Below are 24,546 nucleotides of genomic sequence, written 5' to 3'. Positions count from 1 at the left end.
CTTGGCTTGGCCCCATAGGGGCACCCAGGGCCTGGACTGTCCCAGCATTGGACTGGGGAGGGAGCAGGTTGGGGGCTCCCCCATGAAGCTGGGACACCCTTTCCTCCCCCTTGGTAGCTCCCCCAAGCCACATCACCAGCCTGCGGGTAGTGGAGGTGCAGAGAGATTCGGTGACTCTCACCTGGACCCCAGTCCCTGGTGCCTCTGGCTATGTCCTCTCCTGGAGTCCTCCCGCAGGTGAGATGAGTGGGTGGCCCCAGGACGGTGGGCAGCATCCCCGCAGGGGCTTGCTGATCCCTCTGACTGTCCCCTGGGTGGCAGCTGGTGGGGAGAGGGGGCAGACGCTGCCCAGCACTGCCAGCTCCCAGCAGGTCTCTGGGCTGCGCCTGGGCCAGCGCTACACCTTCACCCTCCGCCCACTCCTGGGGAGCACACCGGGTGCCGAGGTGTCCGTCAGTGAGCGCACAGGTACTGTGGGGTCACTGCAGGGGTGGGCTGGGCTTGTCTCCACTCTGGTGGTGGCTTCATCCCTTCCTGGCTTGCAGTCTGCAGGGATGCCCTCGGTGACGTGGTCTTCCTTGTACACGGCACCCGCAACAGCTCCTCTGGTGCCGACGCTGTCCGTACCCTCCTCTCCAACACCGTGTCTGCCCTGGGGCGCCTGGGCCCTGAGGGCACACAGGTAGGCTGCTGCCACAGCTCCGGGGGCACAGGGGTGGGAATGTGGGTGGGCTGTGGTGTCCACTGCTCCCCTGCACCCTTGCAGGTGGCCCTGGCCACATACAGCTACCGCAGCCTGCCCTGGCTGCTCCTGAACCGCTCCAGTGACCTGCCCACCGTGCTGGAACAGATCCGTGCCATGCGCTATGAGGACCCCAGCGGCAACGCCATCGGTGAGGGGTGGCACTAGGAGCTGGGGCAGCGGTTTCCAGGATCCTGCTGACTGTCCCTTCTTCCTTCTCCCTCTCTAGGGGCAGCCATCACCTTTGCCAGGACCTATCTGCTGAGTCCTGGCGCAGGGCGCCGTCCCGGGGTGCCAGCAGTGCTGGTGGTTCTGGCTGACAGCCCCTCTGGGGATGATGCCATCACTGTGGCCAGGGATGTCAAGGCTGGGGGTGAGGATGAATGGGGTTTCATCAGGGTGTGCAGGGACTTGTGTGGGGTGCTGAGGGTGCTCTTGGCTCAGGGGTCCAGGTGCTGGCAGTGAGCATGGAGGGGGCAGACCGGGAGCAGCTCCGGCGCATGGTCACCAGTGAGGACCCACGGTACATCTACCATGGCAGCGACCTGGCAGAGCTGGAGGGAGAGCTCACTGATGACCTCTGCACCATCATTTCCACCAGGGTAAGAGCCAGAGTACCCTGGAGTGTGGAGGGGGAGCAGCCCCATGTAAGCTGGGGGGTCTTCTATCCCTGGGTTCACACAGGCTTGTCTTTTCTTGCCAGCCAGAGCCAAAGCCAAAGCCCTGCACTGTGCAGTGCCCCAAGGTGAGCTTCTCGAGGCTGTGCCATGCTATGCCGCGCCACAGGTGCTCAGCATGGTTAGGGACCCCTAGTTGCTGACGGCAAGTGGGGAGTTAAGTACAAGAGTGCCAGTCCCTAACCCCTTCCCTCTGTCCCCTTGCAGGGCGAGAAGGGAGACCGCGGTGAGGCAGTGAGTGCTTTGGTGACACCCTGCCACCAGCTGGTGGCTCTGGAGTGTTTGCGTCCCCCAAACCATGCTAACGCCAACTCACAGGGGATGCTCACTACTGGCTTTGTCTCTGCAGGGACTGCAAGGACGTATGGGACCACCAGGTCTCCCTGGTCAGCCGGTAATACCTGATGGAGGGGGGCATGAGAGGGGCAGCTCCCTGGAGAGGGCAGTTTCATGGTCTCCGTGTCCTCATGTTCCCTTGTTGCTTTGTCCTGCTGGTGGGTGGGTGTGAGGAAAGGACGTGTCCAGCCCTTGCTACAGGGGTAGACAGGCAACACCTCTTGACCACCACCTGGCACCCAGCTTGTCCTCTCCACTGTGTCTCCAGGGTCGCCATGGGCTTCCTGGCCCTCCAGGACCACCAGGGCCACAGGGTCCACCAGGAGAGAGTGCTGAGGGTCCGGGCAAAAAGGGGGACAGGGTGAGTACCTCTGGCCCCTCACCTAGGCACCCCAGGATCCCTGGACACAGTGACCTGGCTCCACGGGGCCTCTCATGCCCCTTGTCCCTTTGGCCTCCACACCGACACTGGAGGGAAAATCCTGTTGAAGAACCCCAGTCCAGCCTCACACTACACCCACACCCTCACATCCCAGCTCAGCACATGAGGCTGCCCTGAGCTCCCTGTGCTGAGACCAGCACTGCCTGGGGCACTGAAGGAGTCTGGGGTACACCAGATGCTGGCATGATGCTCCTCTGTCCTGCAGGGATTTCCTGGAGCCGATGGGACACCAGGAAGCCCTGGACGCCCTGGGAATCCTGGATTACCTGGGCAGCCAGTGAGTAAGGGTGTCTCTTGGCTTTGCTGCTGCACAATGGGCTCTTCCCATACCCCTGCCTGCTCCCTGAACCAGCCTCTGCTTCCCTGTTCCCTGTGCTGGGGGAGTCTCAGCAGCTGGCACTGGGTCACTGCTGTCTCCTGTGTGTGTATCCCAGGCAAGGTGTACTGGAGATGCCATGCCATCCCATCCTCACTCCCCTGGCTGGCAGGAATGTGTTCACCTCCTGAACTGTTGTTTTCTAGGGCATCCAGGGCATCCCTGGTCCTCGAGGAGATCCTGTGAGTATGGCCCCTGCACACCCCAACCTTTCTCACACCCAACACCCCCTCTCATTCTCATCTCTCCTTCCCAGGGGACACGGGGGCCCATGGGACTTAGTGGCCCAAAGGGGCAGAAAGGTGAACCGGTAGGTGATGGACGGGGGGCTGCCCCACAAAAGTTCCTGAGGAGCACTGGGGACCCTGGTGGGCACATTTTGGCACCTGGCATCTCCTGGCCCCAGGGTCTCCCCATCTCCCTGCCAGACTCCTGGCCTTGTGGCACTGTGGCCACAGCAGGGCACAGTGGCCACTGATTTTTCTTCCCCCTCCTCGTGCAGGGAGAGCCCAGGGTGATCACGGATGGAGAACAAGGGCTACCAGGCCAGAAAGGGGAGCCAGGTGTGCCGGTAGGTGTGGAAATAGGGATGTGAAGGGGTCTCTGCCAGCACCCCCAGCCCACACCACAGCCTCCTGATGGAGCACCTCTGTCCTCCAGGGCAGTACCGGCTCACCAGGGATCCCTGGCCCACGGGGGCCCCTTGGGGATCCAGGCCCCCCTGGTCCACTTGGACCCATGGGGCTACCAGGACCTCCTGGAGAGTTTGTGAAGGTACTTCCCCCTGATGCTGCATGTGGATGGTTGGGGGATGTGTGGGCAGGTGGATGGGGAGCAGCCAGCTGCTTGGAGCTGCTGCTCCGTGGACTCCTCCTGCCCTGCTCATGGGCTGTGCCTGCACACATATGAACGTGCCTGAGCTGTCGCTGCACTGGGCAGCAACATGGCATGCACATACCCTATTGCCACTGATGATGGGCTCTACCCAGCATGTTCCTCTTCTATTTAAGGAGGGCATGGGAATAGCCCAGGACTGCCCTTATTTGCTTTTTTCGCCCTTGCAGGGAGAAAAGGGTGACCGAGGGGAAAGGGTGAGTGGCTGTGGATTTCCCTGACTCCTCTGCCCTACTGGATGGAGGTGCCTTGAGTGTCCAAGGGCACTGCAGACCCTCAGGGTGCTGGGAGCCCTCAGAGCACCCACACAGGAGCTGACCCTTCTCTCTGCAGGGCCCCCCTGGATTTGTAGATGGGGCAGTACCTCGAGGGGATCCTGGACCCCCAGTGAGTCGAGCCTCTAGGCCAACAGGGTTGGCAGAAGGGATCAGGGCTGCAGTGGCTGTGTGTGCCCAGGGCTGAGTTGCATCCCCAGGGGCTGAGATTTTCTCTCTTGCAGGGCCTGCCTGGGGACCCTGGGCCTCGGGGACCTCCTGGGCCCCCTGGCCTGAAGGGAGAGAAGGTAAGAAGGTGGCAGGGATGCTCCCCACTGGGAGGGCTGGACCTCACACCACTCTCCAGCAGGGATTCCCATCTAATGGGCATGCCCCTGTCATGAGCATGTCTATCACCTTTTCAAATCCCTAGGGTGATGGCATAGAAGGTTTTCCAGGGTCACCTGGCCGTCCTGGGGACCCAGGAGACAGGGTGAGTTTCCTGAGAGAAGGTAAGGCAGGCAGGAGCTGGCCATGCCAAGAGCCAAGCCCAGAGGGCACACTTGAGGGCTCCTCCTTTGGACAGCCTGGGCATTTGCCTTGTCACACCCAAGGTGACAATGTCTCCCTTCTCCTTTGCAGGGTCCTCGGGGGCCACCAGGGGAGCAGGGCAGGAAGGTGAGTGGTGCAGGGACCAAAGGGACACTCTTGCCATGCCTTTGGCAGGGAGAAAAGAGTTCTGGGTTTTGTGCCAGGACCCAGGATGTCCCCCAAAGGTCCTGCTGCCCCTGACCCTGTGTTTCTCCTATACCAGGGAGACCGTGGGGCACCAGGCGAGCTGGGAGAGACAGGCGAGAAGGTGAGATGATGCCAAAGCTGACCAGCATTGGCCAGCCCTGGTGTCCCTGAGACATGGTGGTGGCTGTGCCTGGGGACTGCTGTCACAACCCAGTGGTCTTGGATGGGATTCAAGACTGAATCATGAAGAGCTCTGGGGCAGTGTATGGGCTTGGGGCAGTGTGGTGTAGAGGGAGGAAGGCTCCCTGAAACCCTCCTCTGCTTTGCTCTGCAGGGAGACCGTGGTGTGCCAGGCCCAGAGGGTGAGAAGGTAGGTGTGCTGGGGCAGCTGTGCCATGGTGGAGTGATGCCTGCTCTGCCCTGGAGCAGCCACCCTGGCAGGATGCCCACACACCTTCCTCTTCCTCCTCTCCTGCAGGGTGAGACGGGAGCCCCAGGGCACCCAGGGCCATCAGGCAGAGAGGTGAGTCAGGGCATTGGGTGTGGTGCTGTGGAGCCAGGAGCTGCCATGCCTTGGGTGCATGTTCCCAGGCACTGCCAGTCGCCTGAGGACTCTAATCTTGCCATAGGGAGCTCCAGGACCTACTGGCCCCCGGGGGGAAAAGGTGAGGGCAAAGTAGGGTTCTCAGTGGGGTGGCAGGGGTCTGTTGGGGAAGAGGCTGGCAGTGACACCCGTCTCTCTGCAGGGCGATCCAGGACCACCTGGCAAGCCAGTAAGTGATCCTGTAGGTCCTCCTCTGCCTGCCCCAGCCCCAGAACAGGGAGCCATGGGCAGTGCCCAGCATGGTCTCCTTTGCTTCCCCTCCAGGCTCCCGGTGTAGCTGGTGTTGGAGAGAAGGTAACCCTGGCCCAGCTGTGCCCTGCACCCTCTGGGCATGGCTGTGGGCTGGGGAGGGGGATTGCACAGTTGGGTTCATCCTGGTCCCAGACCTGGTTGTCCACAGCTGCAGTGGGGAAAAAATGGGTGGTTTGGTGTGCTGATTTTATCTGCTCCAGGGTGACAGAGGTTTCCCAGGACCAGAAGGACCACCTGGCCCCAAGGGTGACACAGGAGATAAAGGTGCCCGTGTGAGTACTGCCTTGAGGATAGGAAGCACAGGGCACATGGCACAGCCCTCCCCAGACTCATGGTGTCTGTGCTGGTGCTCCATGCTATGTCCTTTCATGTCTAGGGTCCCCCTGGCCTGAGCATCCCAGGACCACCTGGCCCCAAAGGCGAGCAGGGCGATCGGGTGAGTCTGGGGGCACCCTGGGGGCACCAGCTCATGGGCCTGGTCCCTCCCTGTCAAGGGGTCACCAAGGTTCCCAGTGACACATGCTCTTCCTCTCCAACAACCAGGGTATTGTTGGCCTCACAGGCAGGAGTGGCCCAAAGGTAATGTCACTGCCCTTCCATTCATCTGTCCGTCTGCATGGCCAGCTCTAGAGGGGCTGTTCCTGCAGGCTGTGCCCCTTCTCTCCCCAGCTGCCCAGACTCTACCCTGACTGTTACCCCTTCCCTTGCCTAGGGTGACCCAGGAGAGCCAGGGGAGAAGGGGGAGCCAGGCCGAGCAGGCACCCCTGGGCAGACCGGGCTGCGAGGCAAGGAGGTAGTGTGGGACAAGGGGCTATGGGGCACTGTGGCCCTGAGGAAAGGGGGGCTGGCAGGGAGCAGGGGGATGCTGGTGACTTGTACTTTTCTCTCCTGGCCGGTGCCCGCTGATTTGTGCTGCAGGGAGAGCGAGGAGAGAAAGGTGATGATGGCACCCCGGTAAGTGAGAGTCCCCAGCACTACTGCTCCTGTTCCTCCTGCTCCTGTTCCTCCTGCCTCTGTTCCTACTGCCCCACACTCATCCCCTCTTTCCCCACAGGGTGAAGCGGGTCTGCCTGGCAAACCTGGAGACAGGGGTCCCCGGGTAAGTGCAGGGCTGCTGGGCACCCTGGAGTAGGAGAGAGACCCATGGCCTCGGGATGGCTCCTGCTAATGCACATCTTCCCTTTGCCCTCACTCAGGGCCTTCCTGGCTACCGTGGTCCCCCTGGGGAGAAGGGAGACTTGGGGGACCCAGGACCTGAAGGCAGGAATGTGAGTATTCCCTTGTATGTACCCACTGCTCCATGGACACCCCTCACACCTCATTGCCCCACACCCACCCTTACCCCAGGGTACCCTCAGGGTACCCACAGGACCCACACCCCACGGGTCCCCCATTCCCTCCCCCTCTGACTCCGTCCCTCTTTCCTGCAGGGCAGCCCTGGAGCACCAGGGAGCAAGGGTGACCGTGGGGACCCGGTGAGTGATGGCAGGGCCACGTGTGGCCCCCCAGCCTGCAGCCAGCTGTGCCTTCCCTGGGGCTGTGCCAGCTCCCCTTAATCTGCTTCCCTTGCTCTTCTTTCAGGGGCCCCCTGGACCCCCGGGACGAACTGTAAGTTCTGCCTCCCTCTTCTCCCTGCCCATGGGCTGGTGTCCAGCCCCATGTGCTCCAACAGCTCCTCTCTGCCCCACAGGTCGATGTTGGGCTCGGAGGAGTAGGGGCAAAGGGTGAGAAGGTAATGAATGAGTCCTTGGGATGCTGGTGGTAGAATACTCTCTGCTGTCCTCTGGGCTCTGCCTGGCTACTGGGATCATTGCTCATCAAGCCCTCCCTGCCCAAAACAGTCTCTGCTACATGCAGCTGATGTGCACCACAACAGAGAGGCACATGGAACTCGGGGGCACATGGGCTAACGCTCATGCCCTGTGATGGGAGGAGGCCTTGTAGGACTGAGGGTTCCAAAAGAAATGGTGTTCTCTGGGCTCCCCAGTCCCACAGTGCTGCTGAGGCAGCACCCAACCCCTGGGCATTCTGCTTTTACCACCCAGCTTAGGCTCAGGACAGTTTTGGCCACGAGCTGTGCTCTGTACTGGGTGGCATTGTTGTCCCCACCTGTGGCTGAGCTGGTTCCTGGCTCAGCAGTGCTGCTCAATGCCTTTCTTCTGCAACCACACTCTGGCCCCCACACCCCTAGTGGGAGCTGCTTTGAGTTCAGCCACCTCTTCCTCAGCCTGTGCCTCTTATTTTGAGACCGTTCCTCTCATCCTACCCCTAAACCACACAGCACCAGTACTCTGTACTCTTGGTACAGCATAGTACTCTCTGAGCACTGTGCCCTTCCCTGGCAGGGGGACCCTGGGGACCCAGGCAAGGACGGCGTGAGCGGTGCCCGGGGTGATGCTGGCCCCCCTGGAGTGCCTGGAGAGAGGGTAGGTGCTGGGTCCCTGGTGTGGAGGCACTGGGACAGCAGGATGGGTGATGTTCTGCAGGGGAGCTGGGGGTCCTGGTGTGCAGGGACAGCCTGCTGAGCACCCAGGATCCTCTCCTTTCCCCCATGCCCCACTGCTGAGCTTGTCTCTTTCTTGCAGGGTGTGGAGGGCCCCCGTGGCCCCCCTGGCACACGAGTAAGTGTCCCCTTTCCCATGGGGGTCTGAATGGGGGACCCGTGCCCTGTGCAGCTCCTGTTAGTGGGAGATGATGCTCATTTCTCTTCCGGCCCCGTAGGGTGACCCTGGGGACCGAGGCCTGCCAGGAGAGAAGGTGAGAGGACTCGGGGCTGAGGGTTGCCCCACAACACTCCCATCCCACCCCAGAGCTCCAGCTGTCCTGCTCTCTTACAGGGGGACCGTGGCCCACCAGGGCTGGATGGCCGCAATGGGCTGGAAGGCAAACCTGGGCCCCCAGGGCCTGCTGGGCTGCGGGTGAGTGTGGGCCAACGTGGGGGGAATGTCTGTGCCCGGGTGCCACGGGTGGGAGCTGTGGGATAGAGGGGTGATGGCATGGGAGGAGCTGTCCCCTGGACACCCTCTGCTCCAGGCTGGGGATGCTCTGGAGGGGGGGCCTTTGACAGGATGGGAATGTCCCTGTCCTCACCTCCTCCTTGTCTGCAGGGGGACCCGGGAAAGCAAGGAGATCCTGGCCGGGATGTAAGTACCTCTGGAGACGGTGGGTTTAGGTTGTGTTCCTGCTGGGGCCATTAGGCTTGTAAGGGACCAGTGCCCTGTCTCATGCTGCTTGGTCCAGGGCAGTGCAGCAAGAACCTCCCCTGTCCCCACAGAGTGCCACTGCCAGTCACACTCCCTGCTCCCTGGCTGGCTGTGGCAGATGGGTGCCTTGCTGCCTTGTGCTCCCACCATCTCCCTTCCCTACAGGGGCTGCCTGGGCTGCGTGGGGAGCAGGGTCCACCTGGTCCTGTGGGTCCCCTGGGACCACCTGGTGTGCCTGTAAGTACCAGCCACCCTGCACCCTAGGGACACTGCCTGTGCCATGCCCTCTGTGGATCCCAGCTGGATCCATCCATGGGGCTTGCTCTGTGCCCAGCTCACCCTTCCATGGACCCTGAGGCTCCAGTGGGGCCCAGGCATCCCTGGCTGCTGGTGCCCCTGGCTGCTGGAGAGCCTGGGGGCTCTCTCACTGCCTTTTGTTTCCTCCCAGGGCAAACCCGGTGAGGATGGCAAACCTGGCCTGAATGGCAAGAATGTGAGTAGGGGAAACAGGGCTTGACTTTGGGGCTCTCCAAGGATGCTGAGGGATAGTCATCCCAGTACAATATAAGGCAAGGGGAGGATGTGGCAAAGAACCCCCATGCTCTGAGCCAGCCTCCAGTTTGTACCCATCTTGAGATGGTTAAGTGGGGCACTGACAGGCAGCCTTTGTTCCCAGGGAGAAGATGGGACACCAGGAGAGGATGGGAGAAAGGTAAGGAGATGGTGGTTCCTGTGTGGTCCCTGCATGGTCCCCATATGATCCCCACAAGACCAGTGGCTCCACCCTCCCCGGACCAGGAGCACCATTCTGGGGCATGTGGATGCAGCAGCATTCCTCCAACTCCTTTCTCTCCTGGTTAGGGAGACAAAGGTGATACAGGACTACCTGGGAGAGAGGTGAGTGCTCCCCAAAGAGGAATGTGTGATGGGGGCTGCTGGGTACATGCCCCCATCGGGCACAGACCTGGGTCCCAGATCCTAGGGGTGACACTGCTCTCTTGGCAGGGCCGCAGCGGTGCCAAGGGCGAACAGGGGGACAGAGGTGTGCCAGGTCCCCTCGGCCCCCCTGGCCTTCCTGGTGTCCCAGGCCAGGTTGGCCCCCCAGGCCAGGTGTGTAGTTCTCGACCCCATGGTGTCACTCAGCAGCAGATCCTGGAGTCCAGACTGCTCTGAGGACCCCCATCCATGGGCAGTGCCCTGTGTCCATGGGGGCCAGGTGCTATTGTGTCACCTCCGTGTCTTCTAGGGCTCCCCAGGCCTCCGTGGGGTGGCTGGACCAAAGGTAAGTGTGCTCCTGCCCCCCAGGCTCCCAAGGCAAAGGTCTGGGGGGACCACATGCCAGTGGGAGTAAGTCCCTGGTAGGAGTCCCCACCCCCAAGACGACAGGGCTGGACCCTGGTGCTGCAGTTGGTGCTGGGCAGCCTGACTGCTGCCCTTGATCCCTTTGCTGTGTTTCAGGGGGACCCAGGGGAGCCTGGACTGCGTGGGGAGCCGGTGAGTACCCAGCACTAAGCCTGACAAGCTACCAGCACCCCAATCACAGCCACAGCCCCTGCCCAGGCAGCACCAAAGTGTTAACTCTGTAACCTACTAAGGGTGAGCACTGCTCACCCCTCTTGCTGCACCTCTGTGCATCTTCTCATTCTCTCTTTTCCTGTAAACCTAGGGGCGACCTGGCAACCCTGGAGCACGTGGAGACCCTGGGACTGCAGTGGTGAGTCCTTACCTTGACCTGCTGTGCTGCATCAGCCCTGGGGGACAGAGAACCTTCCACAGCCTCTGTGGTGGGAACCTACTTTGTTTTTAATGTCTTTTTATTGCAGAACATTGAACGTAGCCTGGAAGCACTTGGCATCAAGGTATGTATTTCCTGACTCTCAGGCTGGGGCTTTTTCCTGCCACATGGCAGCAGGAAGAGGGCATAGGAGCTGGTGGGAGATCCCAGCAACTTAGGATGAGTTAGCAGGACTGTGAAATGCTGGGTTCCACTTATGCCCTGACCGGTGGCTCTCTCCTCCCTCCCAGGTTTCATCCCTGAAGGAGCTCACGGGTGCCTATGATGGGAGCTCAGACTCGCTTCTGCCGGGGTTTGAGCGGCTGCGGGGCCAGAAGGGCAGTCGGGGGGATCCAGGAGAAAGGGGGCCCCCAGGCCGAGAGGTGAGTGGAGCCAGGCTTGATGCCAAGCCCCAACACTCTGCCCCACTCCTGCTTCTGGGCTGGCTGCTGGGAGTTCATGCAGCTGGCCCAGTCCTGGGGTGCTCGGGGAGAGCTCATAGCCCTGCCTCAGGGCTGGCTCTGGCAACACAGCTTATATTTTGCAGGGCTCCTTAGGCTTCCCTGGTGAGCGAGGACCCAAAGGTGACAAGGGGGACCCAGGTAGCCCCGGCCCCCAGGGCCCCATGGGCCGGGCCGTGGGTGAGCGGGGTCCCGAAGGGCCGCCTGGGCAACCAGGGGAGCCTGGCAAGCCAGGCATTCCTGGGGTGCCGGGCCGGGCTGGGGAGCTGGGGGAATCCGGGAGGTCCGGCGAGAAGGTGAGTGTGTGTGCAGGTGCCAGGTGAAATCTGGGGGACCTGGTTTAGGGGCTTGGGCATAGCCCCGTGACAGCCACCATGGTGTTTGCACAGGGCGACCGAGGTGAGAAGGGCGACCGAGGTGAGCAGGTGAGCTGGGACACGGACACGGTGCCCTCCATCCCCTCCTGTGCTGTGCCCCTCTTGAGGGGATGCAGGGCTCTCTGTGGGGCAGGAAGATGCCCTGTAAAGGCCAGGAGTGGCCATACCAGGAAGGCTCTGCTCTCCCATGCCCTTTGACACTCAACCTATCTCTTTACCCTTCTCAGGGAAGGGATGGCATGCCTGGACCCCCAGGGCCCCCAGGGCCCAAGGTAGGTGATGGCTACTGCTGGGGACCATCATCAAGGTGCCGGCCTGCCTCTCTGGGGATGGATGGCCACATCCAGTCCCTTGGCACAGGGGCTTGGGATGGCTTTGCCCCTGAGGGGCTCTTCCTGAGGTCCCCTGGATGCTGGTCCTGACTGTGCCTTGCCCATAGGTGGACGTGATGGAGGGCAGCCTGATGGGCCTCCCAGGAGAACGTGGCCCCATCGGACCCAAAGGAGCGAAGGTGTGTGGCTGGTCTGAAAGGAGAAGGGCAGCCAAGACAACTGAGCTGGGGCAACATCATGAGCTGGGGTTGAGGATGGTGGTGGGGCAGAGGGGCAGCAAGGGCTGATGGCATCTGTCTTCTTCCCAACACAGGGTGAGCCAGGAGCTGAGGGCGAGCGGGGACCCAAAGGAGATAAGGTCTGAGGTTATAAGTATCCAATGTCAGTGTGCCCTGGGTGAGGGCACTGCTGGGCACACCCCTCTTTGGGTGTCAGCAGAAAGTCCCTGGCCATCTTGTGATGCTGTGCCTGTCCCCACTGCAGGGCGAAGGTGGCTTGAGGGGTGGCCGAGGGGAGCCTGGTGAGAAGGGCAGGGACGGCGCCCCGGTGAGTCCTGCACTGCTCCCCTGCCTGGCACTGACCCCGGACCCTGCCTGGCACTGACCCCATCTCTGTCTCCATCCTTTGCTCTAGGGTCTCCCGGGTGAGAGAGGGCTGGCAGGCCCTGAGGGGAAGCCGGTGAGTGGGGACATGGTGGGGACATGCAGGCTGGGACTGGGGGAGGTCCTGTGGTCTCACACCAGCCACCACCAGCACCAACAGGAGTGTTTATGCCTCGTTCACTGCCTTCTCCCCCCACATCCCATGCAAGGCCTGCAGAGCTTTAGGGGGCTTCTCCGTATTCCTACCCTTCCTAAGTGCCCTGGTTGGGTACCACACACTGGGAATGGGGAGCATCCCTGGGAGGCAGGGCTGTGTGAAGGGGGTGGGTTTCCGCTTGTCCACTGACGCTGATGTGGTTCTCTGCAGGGCTTGCCAGGCTTTCCTGGCGTGCTGGGACGCCCGGTAGGTGTCTGTGTGTCTCCCATGTCCTTGTGCCCCACCACCTCAGCACACAGCTAGGGGCTCCTGGCTGTGAATGCTTGGTGAAATAATGGGGGTCACTCTGCTGCCGGGCTGGGTCCTTGGCCCCCTGCATCTTAGCAGGACCTGTCCAGGCTTGTCTTACTTGGTGCTTACAAGAGCTGCTGGCACTATCTGGGTCTGCCCTCCCTCGGGACACCCCCTGCTCCCACTCGGGAAAACCCACTTCTGCAGTGATCCCATTTCTTCCTTCCTTCAGGGCAATCAGGGAGACCCAGGACCCCCAGGACCTCAGGTAAGGAGCCACCTTGCACCACGTGCAGGGGACTGTCATGCAAGGGTGATGTCAGCCAGGGTGGGCATTCCCCAAGGGAGTGGAGGTGGGGTGGCAATGCTGGGACTGAGCGGTCCTGCTGCTCCTTCCCTGTCCTGTGTCACCAGCAAGCATCACCCCAATAATGTCCCCTTGTCCCCTGCAGGGCAGCACCGGCCCACCAGGGACCCAGGGCCCAGCTGGTGCCAAGGTAAGGCAGCGGCATTGGCATCTGCATCAACATTGCTCTGGCAGAGGGAAAATGGTGCCTTGCCAGATTTGGGGACTGGAGGGAGGACCACATTTTATTTCATTTCATTTTTCACATTTCACATTTCGCATTTCATTTTCATTGGGCTGGAGGGAGGGACATTTGGGCTGGACCCCCTCCTGGATGCAGGTATGAAGATGTGCATGTGACCCAAGTAGCTGGTTGGTTTGGGTGGTTGGGCTGATGCAGCGTGTTCTTCACAGGGTGATCCAGGGGAACCTGGCTCCAGCATCCGTGTGAGTACTCATACCCTCCCTGACAGTACCCACCTGGCTGTCCAAAACCATCCAGCCTCCCCAGAATCAGCCAGTCCCACCCCAACACACCTTCCCCCAGGGGCAGCCAAGGTCCTGGCTGTGCCATCTCCTCTCTGATGTGGCTGTTTCCATTGCAGGGCTTGCCTGGCCCCCAGGGCAACATGGGCCTGCCAGGACCCCTTGGTCCCCCCGGCCCAGTGGTAGGTATTTGCAACACCCCAAACCTGCCCCTTCGCTGTTCCTGGTGCCTGGAATGCTGCTTGATTTCTGCTCGTGTCTCCATTGCAGGGCCCACCAGGTGTGCCTGGGCTGCCAGGACAAGTGGTAAGTGTGTTGCCCCGCACATCAGTGTGGGTGCTTGGGGCTGCCTGGGGGGCTGTAGGGGCCCCAAACTCCACTCCCACTCTTACTGCCTGCAGGGGGAGAGCGGGAAGCCAGGCGTGCCGGGCAGGGACGGTGTGCCTGGGAAGGACGGCGAGGCAGGAGTGCCTGGGAAGATGGTATGATGGTCACCCTGCCCCATCCCTGGGGAACCCCACTCAGCTCAGCCTGGGTTGTTTGCAGCTAAGACTGAGGGCTGTGTTGCTTGTGCCAGGGCTTACCGGGACCTTCAGGGCCTGCTGGTCCCAAGGGAGAGCCAGGGGATGCTGGAGCCCCAGGGCAGGTGAGTGCAGAGCTGCCTTGTCCAGTGTTCCTGACCAGGATCCCCGTGCAGCTCTGCTCACCTGCCCACTCTGTCCTTTGCCCCAGGCCATCGCTGGCCCCCCTGGAGCCAAGGGAGAGAAGGTAAGGAGCCAGGGTGTGGATAAGGGTCTGCTGGGCACTGGCATCCGCAGTGGGCACATCTGAGCACCCGTGTATCCCCTGCAGGGTGAGCCGGCGCTGCTGGAGGGTGTGCTGCTGGGAGAGCCCGTGAGTCACCCCATAAACCTTTAATGACGCTCCCATTACCCTCATCTCCCCTCATTAACCTTTCCCTACCATTAACCTCATCCTCTCCACCACCCTTGTCTTCTGAGGAGCAAGCCAGCCCTGTGGCTGCCGTCTCCCCCAACTCTGCTGTCCCTGACAGGGCTCCAAGGGCGACCGAGGCTTGCCAGGCCCCAAGGGTGAGAAGGTGAGCGCTGCCCTGGAGGTCGGTGGGGAGGGGGTCCCTGGCTGCTTGGCCACAGTATGAGGATCCAGCTTCAGCTGCTCCCCCAGTTCATAATCCCACACATCTGCTTTTTCCTTGTCCTGCCAGGGGGAGCCAGGAAGGTTTGGAGAGCCAGGAGATCCTGGGGAAGATGTGAGTAGGAGGCATATGGGGGTGGTGGGTGGATACTGGGGACAGTAGATGTTGGCAGGGGCTGGTATCTGCTCCCCTGCCACCTACTGCCCAGGCCTTTCTGGGGGCTTGGTGTCTTCACAGGGAGCCAAGGGATCCCCTGGAGCCAAAGGGGAGAAGGTATGTGTCCCCTGCCCCCAGGGGTTCCCCCACCTGGGGGATGCTCTGGGTGGCATGATGGCCCTGGCATCCCTGTGCTCACCAGCCAGGTGAGGTGCTACATGCTCTCTGCCACCTTGCAGGGATCACTGGGTGTTGGTGCACGGGGACCACCAGGACAGGACGGGCCTCCAGGTTTGAAGGTAACCCCTGTGCCCACGTCACCCTGGCTCTGATCATGTCCCTGATGCCCCAGTGATGCTCTAGCTTGGCTGGCTGAGGGAAAAGCACACTCCGGAGGAGCTGTTTTTGTGGGCCTCATCTTTTACTTCTCTACTTCAGGGTGACACCGGATTGCCAGGATTACCAGGACCCCCAGGCTTAGCAGGCAGTGCTGGGATGCCAGGACAGCCAGGCCTGAGAGGGGACAATGGACAGCCTGGCCCTCCAGGTCCCCCAGGAGAGAGGGTAAAGACTATAACCAGAACGTGGCATCATTGGTCCTGGCAACTCTGGACCCTTGTGCAGTGTCAGTGAGGTCCCTGCAAGCCCCACTGCTTCCCAGCCACAGCCCCTGCCCATTCCCTGCTTTTTCCCTGCCAGGGTTTGATCGGCTTTCCTGGCAGGGATGGCACCGCTGGACCACCAGGACCTGTGGGGCCCCCAGGGCCGGCCGTGAGTATGGTGCCACAGCATTCCTGGGAGTGTAGGCTCTGCCCTGGCTCCCCTGCTGTCTCAGACAGGCTGACAGGGACCCAGCCAGCTCCTCCATGGCCCCTGGGGCAGGGTGTTGCTGGAGTGTCCAGTGGGACTCTCAGCAATGTTTTGCAGGGTTTCTGGCATTGCTTGCCTCCCGTGGCTTGCTCACCCTTCTCCTTTCTTTTAGGGCATACAAGGGGCCCCTGGCCTGAAGGGTGACAAGGTAGGACCAGGTGCAGCCCTATAGCATGAGAGGTGGGAGGCTGCTTCTCTTGTGGAGTGTTCCTGCAGCCACCTCCCCCCTGAGGGTGCTGAGCCCACTCTGGATGGTGGCACATGGGACCCTCCTGTGTGCCAGCACCCAGAGAGGTGGTGGAGACTGTGGGGTGTCTCCTGGCATGGGGGGAACCTGGCAGGGCTGAGTGGGCAGTGGGGATAGGGATGAGTTCCTGCCTTTCTCTGGCAGGGCGCTCCAGGGGCTGGGCTGCCAGGAGCCAGAGGTGAACGTGGTGACCCAGGACCACGGGTAGGTACTGCCACAGTCCCTGCCATGTCCCCACAGCCAGGGACAGGGAGGCCTCTGAGCCAGAGCTGCAGCTGTCCCTGGGGTGCCCCCAAACTAAATACCTTTCTTACATCCCTTCCTTCTTGCAGGGTGAAGATGGGCGTCCAGGGCCAGAAGGGGATCGTGGGCCAGCAGTAAGTACCCCCCTTCCTCAGCTGCACCCTGATCCAGGCCCCTTGCTGACCACAGCTCTATTCTCCCCCACAGGGCTTACCTGGGAACCGTGGGGAGCGTGGGGACAAGGTAAGGGACTCTGTGGGCTGAGGGGAGAATGATGCACTCCAGGTATTGGGGTGCCCAGGGAGGTGCTGCCTGCTCCCTGCTGTGCAGCTTTGCAGCATCTCACCTTCCTCACAGGGAGACCTTGGGGCCCCAGGACCCAAAGGAGACAAGGTGAGTCCTTGGGCAGGGGGCAATGGGAAGCCAGGCAGCAGCACTGGCCCCCTTCTCACCCACACCTCTCTCTCTGCTTTGGGTGTACAGGGTGATACTGTGGTGGTGGAGGGGCCGCCTGGAGCACGGGGCAGCAAAGGGGAGCCGGTAAGAACTGTCCCTATTCTCCCTCTCCCCATCCTTCCTGTCCCTCTGGGAAGAGCTGGAGGAGCTTTTTCCTGCTGAGGGACCCTCCCTTGAGAGCATATCGTCCCCTCTCCTTCAGCCACCCTACAGACCCCCATGTTCCTGCCCCCACGGGAGTCTATCCTCACCACCCTGATGGGTATCTGAGCTTTTCCTCATTCCCTGACCCCTCCCTGTGTTTCCTCCTTTGCAGGGGGAGCGTGGCCTGAAGGGCACAGAAGGGGACAAAGGGGACAAGGGGGAGCAAGGCATGCTTGGAGACAAGGTACAGGGCTGGGGGGAACTTGTGCGGGGCTGGAAGCTGCTGGGTTGGGGATCATGGAGGGCTGTTGACAGGGCAATGGACAGAGGAAGCAGGGCATGACAGCATCCCTGTGCCCTATGTGCTGGTGCTAGTCAGCACCAGGGACATGGTGCAAGGGGAGCTGCCAGACCTGGCCTCGGAGGTGACCATGGCTGTGCTGTGGCCATGCAGTGGCTGGCGCTCTCCCTCCTGCCCTGTGCTGATCTGGGTTTCTGCTTGCAGGGCACGAGGGGTGAGCAAGGAGAGAAGGGCTCCATGGGCTTCCCTGGGGCACGCGGCCCTAGTGGACAGAAGGTATGAAGCTGGGCAGCCCCTCTGCTGGGGATGCTGGTGGCACCGTGCCCCTCACCTGCCCTGACTGATGCCTTTGCTTTCCCCAGGGAGAGGTTGGAGCTCCAGGAGAGCCTGGCGAGCCGGTGAGGAGTTGTGTCTTTGTGCCTCTGCCACCCCAGTGCAGGGCAGGAGCAGACCCTCGTCATGCTGTGTGCTCTCTCACAGGGTCAGCCTGGCCGTGATGGGATCCCCGGGGCCCGGGGAGAGAAGGGGGACATGGGACCCCTGGGCATGCGTGGCCTCAAGGTGGGTTGTCTTCTCTGGCTGCCAGTGCTCTCCTGGCCAGGACTAGTGCTGGCCTGGCACGGATCTGACTTCCCATCTTTGCAGGGTGACCGAGGCATGAAAGGTGCCTGTGGCCTCAATGGGGACAAGGGTGAGAAGGTGAGTGGGTGCCTGTAGGGTGCTGCAGGAGCCTGGATGTTGCCTGGAGGCTGTGGCCCTTTGGATCCCCTCCACCAGCCAGCGGGAGTGGGGTGATGGCTGAGGCCAGACCTTGACCCCGTGACAGAGTCATGGGGTCCCCTCCTGTGACTGTGGCTCTGAGGTGAGCATTGAGGGGTGAAGGACTGACTGCCCTGCCTCTCTCCTGTCTGCTGTAGGGAGATCCAGGGATCCCCGGGCGCTCTGGACTGCCAGGGAGGAAAGGCGAGCCGGTAAGCACCACACTGACACCCGGGTGGGACAGGAGTGCAGGGCTGGTGGCTGATGGACATCTCCTCTGTCCCATAGGGAGATCTGGGTCTGTCAGGACCACCAGGCATTCCAGGAAAAGAAGGGCTCATGGGACCCAAGGTAGGTTAGAGTAGTGCTGGGAAAAGCTATGCTGGCACTTCATTCCCTTGCTGCTTGCCTCCCACTGTGTGTCCCCTGCTGCCTGTCCCTTCCTCTTTGCAGGGTGACCGAGGATTTGATGGGCAGCAGGGAGCCAAAGGAGACCAGGGGGAGAAAGGAGACCGGGTGAGCAGGCTGGAAAGGGATGGGTTGCATTGCACCACATTGCTTGTACCAGGATACAGCCTTGGTTGGAAGCATATCAGAGCCTGATTCTCCCAGAAGAGTCATTCAACGCTGCTCTAAATTATGTCACTAAACAATGAATGACAACAATTCCCTGCTGTTTATAAGAAGGCACCAGTGCTGCTTCTTTGAGGATGCCCAACTGTAGGGTCAGAGGATGTTCCATGGCATCTGCTCTGAAGTCAGGGGCTCTGGCACCCCTGGCCTCACCCTCTGCTCTCCTACAGGGTGCCCCGGGTGTTATGGGTGTCCCTGGTCCCCGGGGCAGTGACGGTGCTCCTGGACCCCCTGGACCCTCAGGGAGTGTTGGCCCACGAGGTCCTGAGGGCATGCAGGGCCAGAAGGTAAGTCCTCACCACAGGTGACTGGTCCCCTCTGAGGCTGTGAGGATGGGAGGGCCCCATCCCCTTAGTGGGTGAGGGGTGGGTGGCATCTGGAGTCATGTCCCAGCTCTGTCCTGCCCTGCCAGCTCGCTGGCTTTGGGTTCCTCCCTTGTGTCCCCCAGCCCAGGGGATGGAGTCTGAGGGAAGGAGTCTGGAACCCTGCTTGTCCTTGAGCTGAGCTGGACCTGTCCCCATCCTCACCTGGGGTGCAGGTGTAGGGAAAGCAGCACATCCGTGGTGCTGGGGAGGGCAGAGAGACTCCAGCACCCACCGGCCAGATCCTGAGCACATGTCCTTTGCAGGGGGAGAGAGGCCCCCCTGGACAGTCAGTGCCAGGCGCACGCGGCGTGCCTGGTATCCCTGGTGAGAGAGGAGAGCAGGTAAGTGTGTGTGTGCCTGGCCCTGCCTGGATGAGCTCCAACCAGGGCCAGCTTCCCACCTCCTTTCTGCTGTCCCCAGGGCAGTCCTGGCGCCCACGGGCTCCGTGGGGAGAAGGGGGAGCCAGGCATGACGGTAAGGAGCCAGAAGGGAGCCAGCACAGGCTCGTGGCATTCAGGTCACTGGGGTGGGAAGGGGTGCTAGATCCATCCCACTGTCACTGACGTAAGGGCTGCCTTCACCTCTGGGCTCTGCTAGGCCCTGGGGAAAAGGCTTTTCCTCCTCTTTAATTGCACCATCCCCCATTACTACCTTTGCCCCTTCACGTGCCTGGCAGGAGGAGGAGATCCGTGGCTTCGTCAGGCAGGAGATGAGCCAGCACTGTGGTGAGCATCCCCCACTGCTGCCCTGGGGCTGGGGGTCTGGACCCACTGCCCCTGACCCCCACCCTGTTTCTCCCACAGCCTGTGGTGGCCACTTTCCACGACACCAGGATTCACGTGAGCACTCAGGTTGCAGCTCTTCCTTCCTATCCCCCTGCCCCACACGTGTGGCACCAAAAGGGCCCTGGCATGCAGGTGTGCCACTGGTTTTGGGGAGATGGAGGTGGCTGGCATCCTCCATGACCCCTTCAGTCAGGGTCAGCATCAATGTAGGACCCTGCACAGGGAGAAGGGTTGGTGTGTGGCAGAAGTGATGATGCAACAGGGATCCCCAGGGGCTTGGGATGGTGTCAATGGGGTCTGGGTGCTGCCAGGGTCTGCCCAGCTGAAGGGATCACAGGAACTATCTATTCTTGGGTGTCAGAATTGGGGCAGGGGTCTTGCAGGGGTCAGCAGTGCTGGAGGGGAAGGGTGGGCTAGAGGAATGGGATTGGAGGGGTGGAAGCAAGGGGTGGACTGGGATGAGGTGGGTGCTTTCTCTCCAAGGAGGCTGGGGGGCTCAGGCCAGGAGCAGCTTCCATTCTGCCCAGGGAGCAGGAAGAATCGTCCGCCAGGAGAGAGAGCATGACCAAACAGGTGATGGAGAGTCTGGAGGACCTGTGAGATTGGGTGACATGGGCCTGTGTGCCTCCCTGTGCCCTCCCCTGTCCCTATCCTGCTGGGCTCCAAGTGGGTGCTGTCTCTCTGGGCCTCCCCTGCCTGTCCCTGTCCCTCCTCTAGAAGCCACCATGGCAGCCCTGGTCTGTGGTGGAGAGAGAGAAGGGAGTATCTCCAGGTCCACCATCCCTGTCCATGTACCCCGTCAGGTTACAACAGGGTTGGGGCAGTGCTGGACTGCTCCACACCTGAAAGGGGTGGTTTTCCCTTGGGAAATAAGGGGAAAGCAGCCCAGACTCCTTTGTCTTTTCCCTGATGGCTGTGTCTCCCTTGACAGGGTCCTTCTCCACTCAGCCGTTCCTTGCTGGCAGTGCTCATGTAGTCCCTGTGCTCAAGTTGTCACATGCTGAGGAGGATGAGGGTGTGTCATCCCTGTGCTTTTAGTCCTTACCCCCCTTTTTCTGTGCTCCATGTGTGTAGTGACTGCTCATGTGTTGTGCTGTCTCTCAGGGCAGGACAGGCAGATCACGCTCGACAGTGATGACCTTGGGTATGACAGCATGGATGGAGAGGAGGAGGATTATGATGAGGTCCTGGAGAGGGACAGCTTGGAGCAGCCCGCAGTGGATGGTGAGCTTCCCTGCAGTCACTTGGCACTGATCTACTGGGGGAAACCATGGAGCTGCCCCAGGTTTTGCTGGGGTGGTGTCTTTGCATCCAGCTCGGCAGTGGGTCCCTGTGCCATCTGTCTGGGGGGATTTGGGATTTCCTGCCCTATCACTGGTACTTGGGAGGGTTGTACTTTCTCTATCACTGTGTTCCCCACACCGTGCAGACTTGTGCTCTATCCCCCTCACCAAAGCCATCACCAGCAGTGATGCATCACTACATTTCAGAAGGCTAATACCCGTTTATTACAACAGCACACTGTCTTTTATACCTGCTACACAGTTTACATTTTCTTCATTGGTTACAATTAGTCAACATAATGATCATTAATGGAACACCCCTATTCTTTCCCAGAATCTTTCTAAAAATACTTTCCACAGCTGCAGGTTTCTTCTTGCTTATCTTCTTCTTCTCTTCTTGGTCTACAGGCCAATGGCCTTGGTCAGAGACTACTTCTCAAAACAAACCTCATTCATTAACCCTCTCTAGCCCACAGACCAGCTGTGGGTCCTACTATATCCTGGGAAACAGCTTGCCCAGAGTGGTGTCTCCTGCCCCCAATTCCAACACTTGGGCAGAGCACAGAGACATCTCCTCCAGCCAAACCCTTCCCATGCTCAGCCTTCCCCTTCTGGGGATTCCCCTCCTCTGCCAAGTGGGTCTGGCAGCCTCCACCACCGGTGTGCTGCCAGCCCCTGCCTGCCCTCAGCAGCAGGGTTTGTCCCACAGCTGAGCCCTGCAGGCTGCCCCTGGATGAGGGGAACTGCCAGCGCTACACCCTGCGGTGGTACTACAACCAAAGAGTCACCGAGTGCCGGCCCTTCGTCTACAGCGGCTGCCAGGGCAACCTCAACCGCTTCGACAGCAAGGAGGAGTGTGAGCTGCACTGTGGGCAGCGCCCAGGGGCAGGTAGGCAGAGCTTGGCACACCGGCAGATCCAGCAGCATCTCCACCTTGTGCTGTGGACTCAGCAATGCAGAGCTGGGGGTGCAGTGCTGGTCCCCCACATCAGCTCTGACAGCGCCTTGCTTCTCTCCGCAGATTCCCGTGGCGATGCCGGCAGCAAGGTGGGAGGGCAGCCAAAGCTGTAGGTGCAGGCAGTGTCCTGGCAGGCAGGGCTGCCTGGAAGTGGGGCCCAGCTGCCGCCCTGCCCGGGGCTGGGCTGCCCATGGTGGCTGTGGCCATGTACCCACCAGCCCCAGCAGGAACCTGGTGCTATTTCTAACCTGTCTTTATGCTGCTCATGGGTTTTTCATTGCCTATCAGTTTATTGTCATTAAGGTGAAATTTATATCAAATGGGAAACTGCCTCCCACCAAGGCTCTGAAACCCCTTTCCCACTGGGCTATTCTCAGTTTGATTTTTTAAATTATTTGTTGCCAACAGAATGGCTCTTAGCCCTGTTCCCTCTCTCTGGAAGCAAAGTTGGGACTTGGCACAGTTGGGCTCCCTCCCCTCCCATTATACCCTTGTACCTTTTCCTGCCCCCCAAACTCCCTCTCTGCTCTGTGCTCTCTGCTGGGAGAGCTGCCCACATCCTTGTGCCAGGCAATGCCTCCCTGCACAACATCCCTCACCCTCACCCTGCAATGAGCTCCATCTGAATAAATTTCACCTTAACCTCAACTAGGGCCCAGTTCCCCTTTTGTGGCTGCAATGGTTTGGCAGTGACCTGTGGGAAGACTGGAGGCTCTTGCCATGTGCTACCCTTCAGCTCACAAGCCTGCCAGCAGCACCTTTCTTTAATCTGGGGTATCTCACCTGCACCCCCAGGCCTGTCAGGGAAACCCTGAGGATGGTGCTATGTTAGAAGTTCCTGCTCGTCCACGCTTATTCTCAAAGGCTTTGTGAAAGTGATGTTGGCTGCCAGAGTGGCAGCCCCTGCTTCCCCCCATGCCCAGGGGTGAGTAGGGAATGCCCTTCACTGTCCCACAGCCCCAGGGGCTGCCAGGTGGGCTTTGTGGCCCCCACACGTACTGCTGTTCTCTGTGTATATCTATATACAAATGTATATGTGTACCAATGCAGGGGGATGTGTATTAAAGCTGTGCTCACAGGGAGATGTCACACTTCTTGGCATGTTGCTGGAGATGCCTGTGGAGTCTGGGGACAGCTCTTGACTCATGCATGCCCCCTGCCCGCCCCAGCTGGGCTGCCCTTTCCAGCTGCCCACTGCTGGCATTGCTGGCTGGGGTTCCTCACCCTTTCCAGGGAGACCAGTGCCCAGCACGTGCCCAGCTGATGCAAGCCAGGCCATGACCCCCTGTCCAGGCCCTGACGTGTTGGCACGTGGGTCTGTGGTGCTGCATGATGTACTGTGTGAATCACTGCTGCCAGCTAATTTTGGCTACTGGGTGTGAGTTCCTGGCTGTCCCTGGGAAGAGGAACAGAGCTGGCATTATTTCCATTCCCTGCCATCCCGGGGAGGGTGGCATAGGATGGGTCACCCAGCGGTTCAGACCACAGGGGTGGGCAGAACCCCAGTGGTCTGAACCCTGGGCACCCTGACTCCTGTCCCTGGCCAGCCCATAGGGCTGAGCACCCACAACTCACCTCATGGTGAGGCTGGGTGGCCCCCCAGCCTAAGAGCCATGGGATGCTCCCACAGTCTCTAAGGGGGGAACTTTGGAGCAAATTCCTTGTATATGGGGCTCACCCCACAGCAATGCCTACAGGCTGATACCCACCTTGGGCAGCTGGCAGAGGGCCTGGGCCAGGCTGGACTGGTGCAGGTGCCTGCAAATAAGTAGTGTCCCAGTTGGAATGCATTAAGGTGAGCTGCAAGCCACTGGTATCCTGCAAATCAGTGGCCAAAGTTTGGTACAGCAGGGAGGTGACATGTCTCTAGATAGGTCCTCCATGTGGCCAGGGAGTCTGTCAGGACACAGTGCCAAACCTGTACCAGGAGCTGTCCAGGGGCCTTGTGAGGCACAATGCTCAGAGGGCTGCCCACGATCCCTGTCTGGCAGCAATATGCAAGTTCTCTCCCTCCCCTAAGTGATTACCAAGCCTGACAGGAGCAGGGAGGCCTAATTAGATGGAGAAAAAACATCTTGCAAGTCAAACATGAAACAATTTCAGCTGAGCTGTCCCAGGTTCCTGGAATCCCCTCCAAATGCAGCTGGTGGAGCTACAAGGGGGCACACACCCACTCACATCCCAGGATGACTTCATCTGCTATTAGGCAAAATGTATTAAAAACATTTTCACACACTGCCCCCCCACCTTCCCTCCGTCACCATCACCCCCTCTGCGGGTCAGAGGTGGAGCTGGGACAGGATAAGAGCCAGGGCTTGGCAGGGAGAAGAATAAATCCCCAGCTTGTGGTCCCTTCACTCTGGGAGCACTGCCTGAACATCGAGGAGACGAGGACCTGCTGCAAATGGTGAGGCTGTGCCCTCAGTGGTACTTTTCAGGGATTTTTAGCTGGGAAATAGGTTGTAGGGGGTTAGATGCTTTTCATTCCTCACTTTGCAGTGAGTTAACAGCCTTTGGCTGTCTACTCTGCTACTTTCCAAAGGGTTTTACCCCAGAGATACCCTGCTGGGTGACTGATTTTGGGGAGAGGCAGCTATATAGCAGGATTTGTGCAGCAGTGTCCCTGCACCTGCTCTGACCCCCACCCCACATCCCAGCACCGTGACCCCCACCCTGTAGCACAGCATCCTGCAATCCCTGGGGCCCTCCCTGTGACCAGGGTGAGGGATGGGGCGGAAAAAGTTGCTGAGGCTTGACACAACTCAGGACATGTGGCCAGCCTCCAGCCCTTGTCACCCCACTGTGATCAATATGCTGTGCATTTTACTCCAGGTGGCTCGTGTCCC

The 24,546-nt window shown here is 60.5% G+C and overlaps 1 protein-coding gene across 1 annotated transcript in view; it reads left to right on the top strand.

Annotated features, from left to right (window-relative positions):
* COL7A1 (collagen type VII alpha 1 chain) overlaps positions 1–22,789 on the top strand; it is a 28,891-nt gene extending 6,102 nt beyond the window's left edge. Inside the window, 98 exon segments of the mRNA XM_088171767.1 lie at positions 118–237; positions 322–468; positions 546–682; positions 767–893; positions 972–1,115; positions 1,187–1,344; positions 1,446–1,487; positions 1,627–1,653; positions 1,769–1,813; positions 2,024–2,116; positions 2,403–2,474; positions 2,720–2,755; positions 2,830–2,883; positions 3,076–3,144; positions 3,234–3,347; positions 3,638–3,664; positions 3,801–3,854; positions 3,967–4,029; positions 4,155–4,214; positions 4,364–4,399; positions 4,536–4,580; positions 4,794–4,829; positions 4,938–4,982; positions 5,089–5,124; positions 5,206–5,232; positions 5,328–5,357; positions 5,516–5,587; positions 5,692–5,751; positions 5,859–5,894; positions 6,028–6,108; positions 6,234–6,269; positions 6,370–6,414; positions 6,512–6,583; positions 6,746–6,790; positions 6,897–6,923; positions 7,006–7,047; positions 7,661–7,741; positions 7,901–7,936; positions 8,037–8,072; positions 8,153–8,233; positions 8,423–8,458; positions 8,684–8,755; positions 8,967–9,011; positions 9,195–9,230; positions 9,380–9,415; positions 9,524–9,628; positions 9,765–9,800; positions 9,977–10,012; positions 10,185–10,232; positions 10,342–10,377; positions 10,544–10,675; positions 10,840–11,049; positions 11,143–11,178; positions 11,358–11,402; positions 11,570–11,641; positions 11,776–11,820; positions 11,946–12,008; positions 12,096–12,140; positions 12,432–12,467; positions 12,745–12,780; positions 12,965–13,009; positions 13,273–13,305; positions 13,464–13,526; positions 13,615–13,650; positions 13,746–13,826; positions 13,922–13,990; positions 14,077–14,112; positions 14,197–14,238; positions 14,399–14,443; positions 14,570–14,614; positions 14,738–14,773; positions 14,896–14,955; positions 15,095–15,220; positions 15,356–15,648; positions 15,650–15,674; positions 15,918–15,977; positions 16,106–16,150; positions 16,224–16,259; positions 16,374–16,409; positions 16,500–16,556; positions 16,789–16,860; positions 17,122–17,193; positions 17,280–17,315; positions 17,398–17,478; positions 17,563–17,616; positions 17,835–17,888; positions 17,965–18,027; positions 18,130–18,192; positions 18,480–18,596; positions 18,938–19,015; positions 19,095–19,148; positions 19,351–19,399; positions 19,478–19,591; positions 19,943–20,032; positions 20,391–20,474; positions 20,564–20,683; positions 21,452–21,631; positions 21,764–22,789. Of these exon segments, the coding sequence (XP_088027893.1) occupies positions 118–237; positions 322–468; positions 546–682; positions 767–893; positions 972–1,115; positions 1,187–1,344; positions 1,446–1,487; positions 1,627–1,653; positions 1,769–1,813; positions 2,024–2,116; positions 2,403–2,474; positions 2,720–2,755; positions 2,830–2,883; positions 3,076–3,144; positions 3,234–3,347; positions 3,638–3,664; positions 3,801–3,854; positions 3,967–4,029; positions 4,155–4,214; positions 4,364–4,399; positions 4,536–4,580; positions 4,794–4,829; positions 4,938–4,982; positions 5,089–5,124; positions 5,206–5,232; positions 5,328–5,357; positions 5,516–5,587; positions 5,692–5,751; positions 5,859–5,894; positions 6,028–6,108; positions 6,234–6,269; positions 6,370–6,414; positions 6,512–6,583; positions 6,746–6,790; positions 6,897–6,923; positions 7,006–7,047; positions 7,661–7,741; positions 7,901–7,936; positions 8,037–8,072; positions 8,153–8,233; positions 8,423–8,458; positions 8,684–8,755; positions 8,967–9,011; positions 9,195–9,230; positions 9,380–9,415; positions 9,524–9,628; positions 9,765–9,800; positions 9,977–10,012; positions 10,185–10,232; positions 10,342–10,377; positions 10,544–10,675; positions 10,840–11,049; positions 11,143–11,178; positions 11,358–11,402; positions 11,570–11,641; positions 11,776–11,820; positions 11,946–12,008; positions 12,096–12,140; positions 12,432–12,467; positions 12,745–12,780; positions 12,965–13,009; positions 13,273–13,305; positions 13,464–13,526; positions 13,615–13,650; positions 13,746–13,826; positions 13,922–13,990; positions 14,077–14,112; positions 14,197–14,238; positions 14,399–14,443; positions 14,570–14,614; positions 14,738–14,773; positions 14,896–14,955; positions 15,095–15,220; positions 15,356–15,648; positions 15,650–15,674; positions 15,918–15,977; positions 16,106–16,150; positions 16,224–16,259; positions 16,374–16,409; positions 16,500–16,556; positions 16,789–16,860; positions 17,122–17,193; positions 17,280–17,315; positions 17,398–17,478; positions 17,563–17,616; positions 17,835–17,888; positions 17,965–18,027; positions 18,130–18,192; positions 18,480–18,596; positions 18,938–19,015; positions 19,095–19,148; positions 19,351–19,399; positions 19,478–19,591; positions 19,943–20,032; positions 20,391–20,474; positions 20,564–20,683; positions 21,452–21,631; positions 21,764–21,813 (6,500 nt within the window). The 3' untranslated portion in view covers positions 21,814–22,789.
* The last annotated feature ends 1,757 nt before the right edge of the window (positions 22,790–24,546 follow it).

This window comes from Sturnus vulgaris, chromosome 11 (assembly GCF_052056855.1).
Source record: "Sturnus vulgaris isolate bStuVul1 chromosome 11, bStuVul1.hap1, whole genome shotgun sequence".
NCBI lineage: Eukaryota > Metazoa > Chordata > Aves > Passeriformes > Sturnidae > Sturnus > Sturnus vulgaris.
Note: the sequence above shows the minus strand (reverse complement) of the source record. Positions and strands in the feature narration are given on the sequence as shown.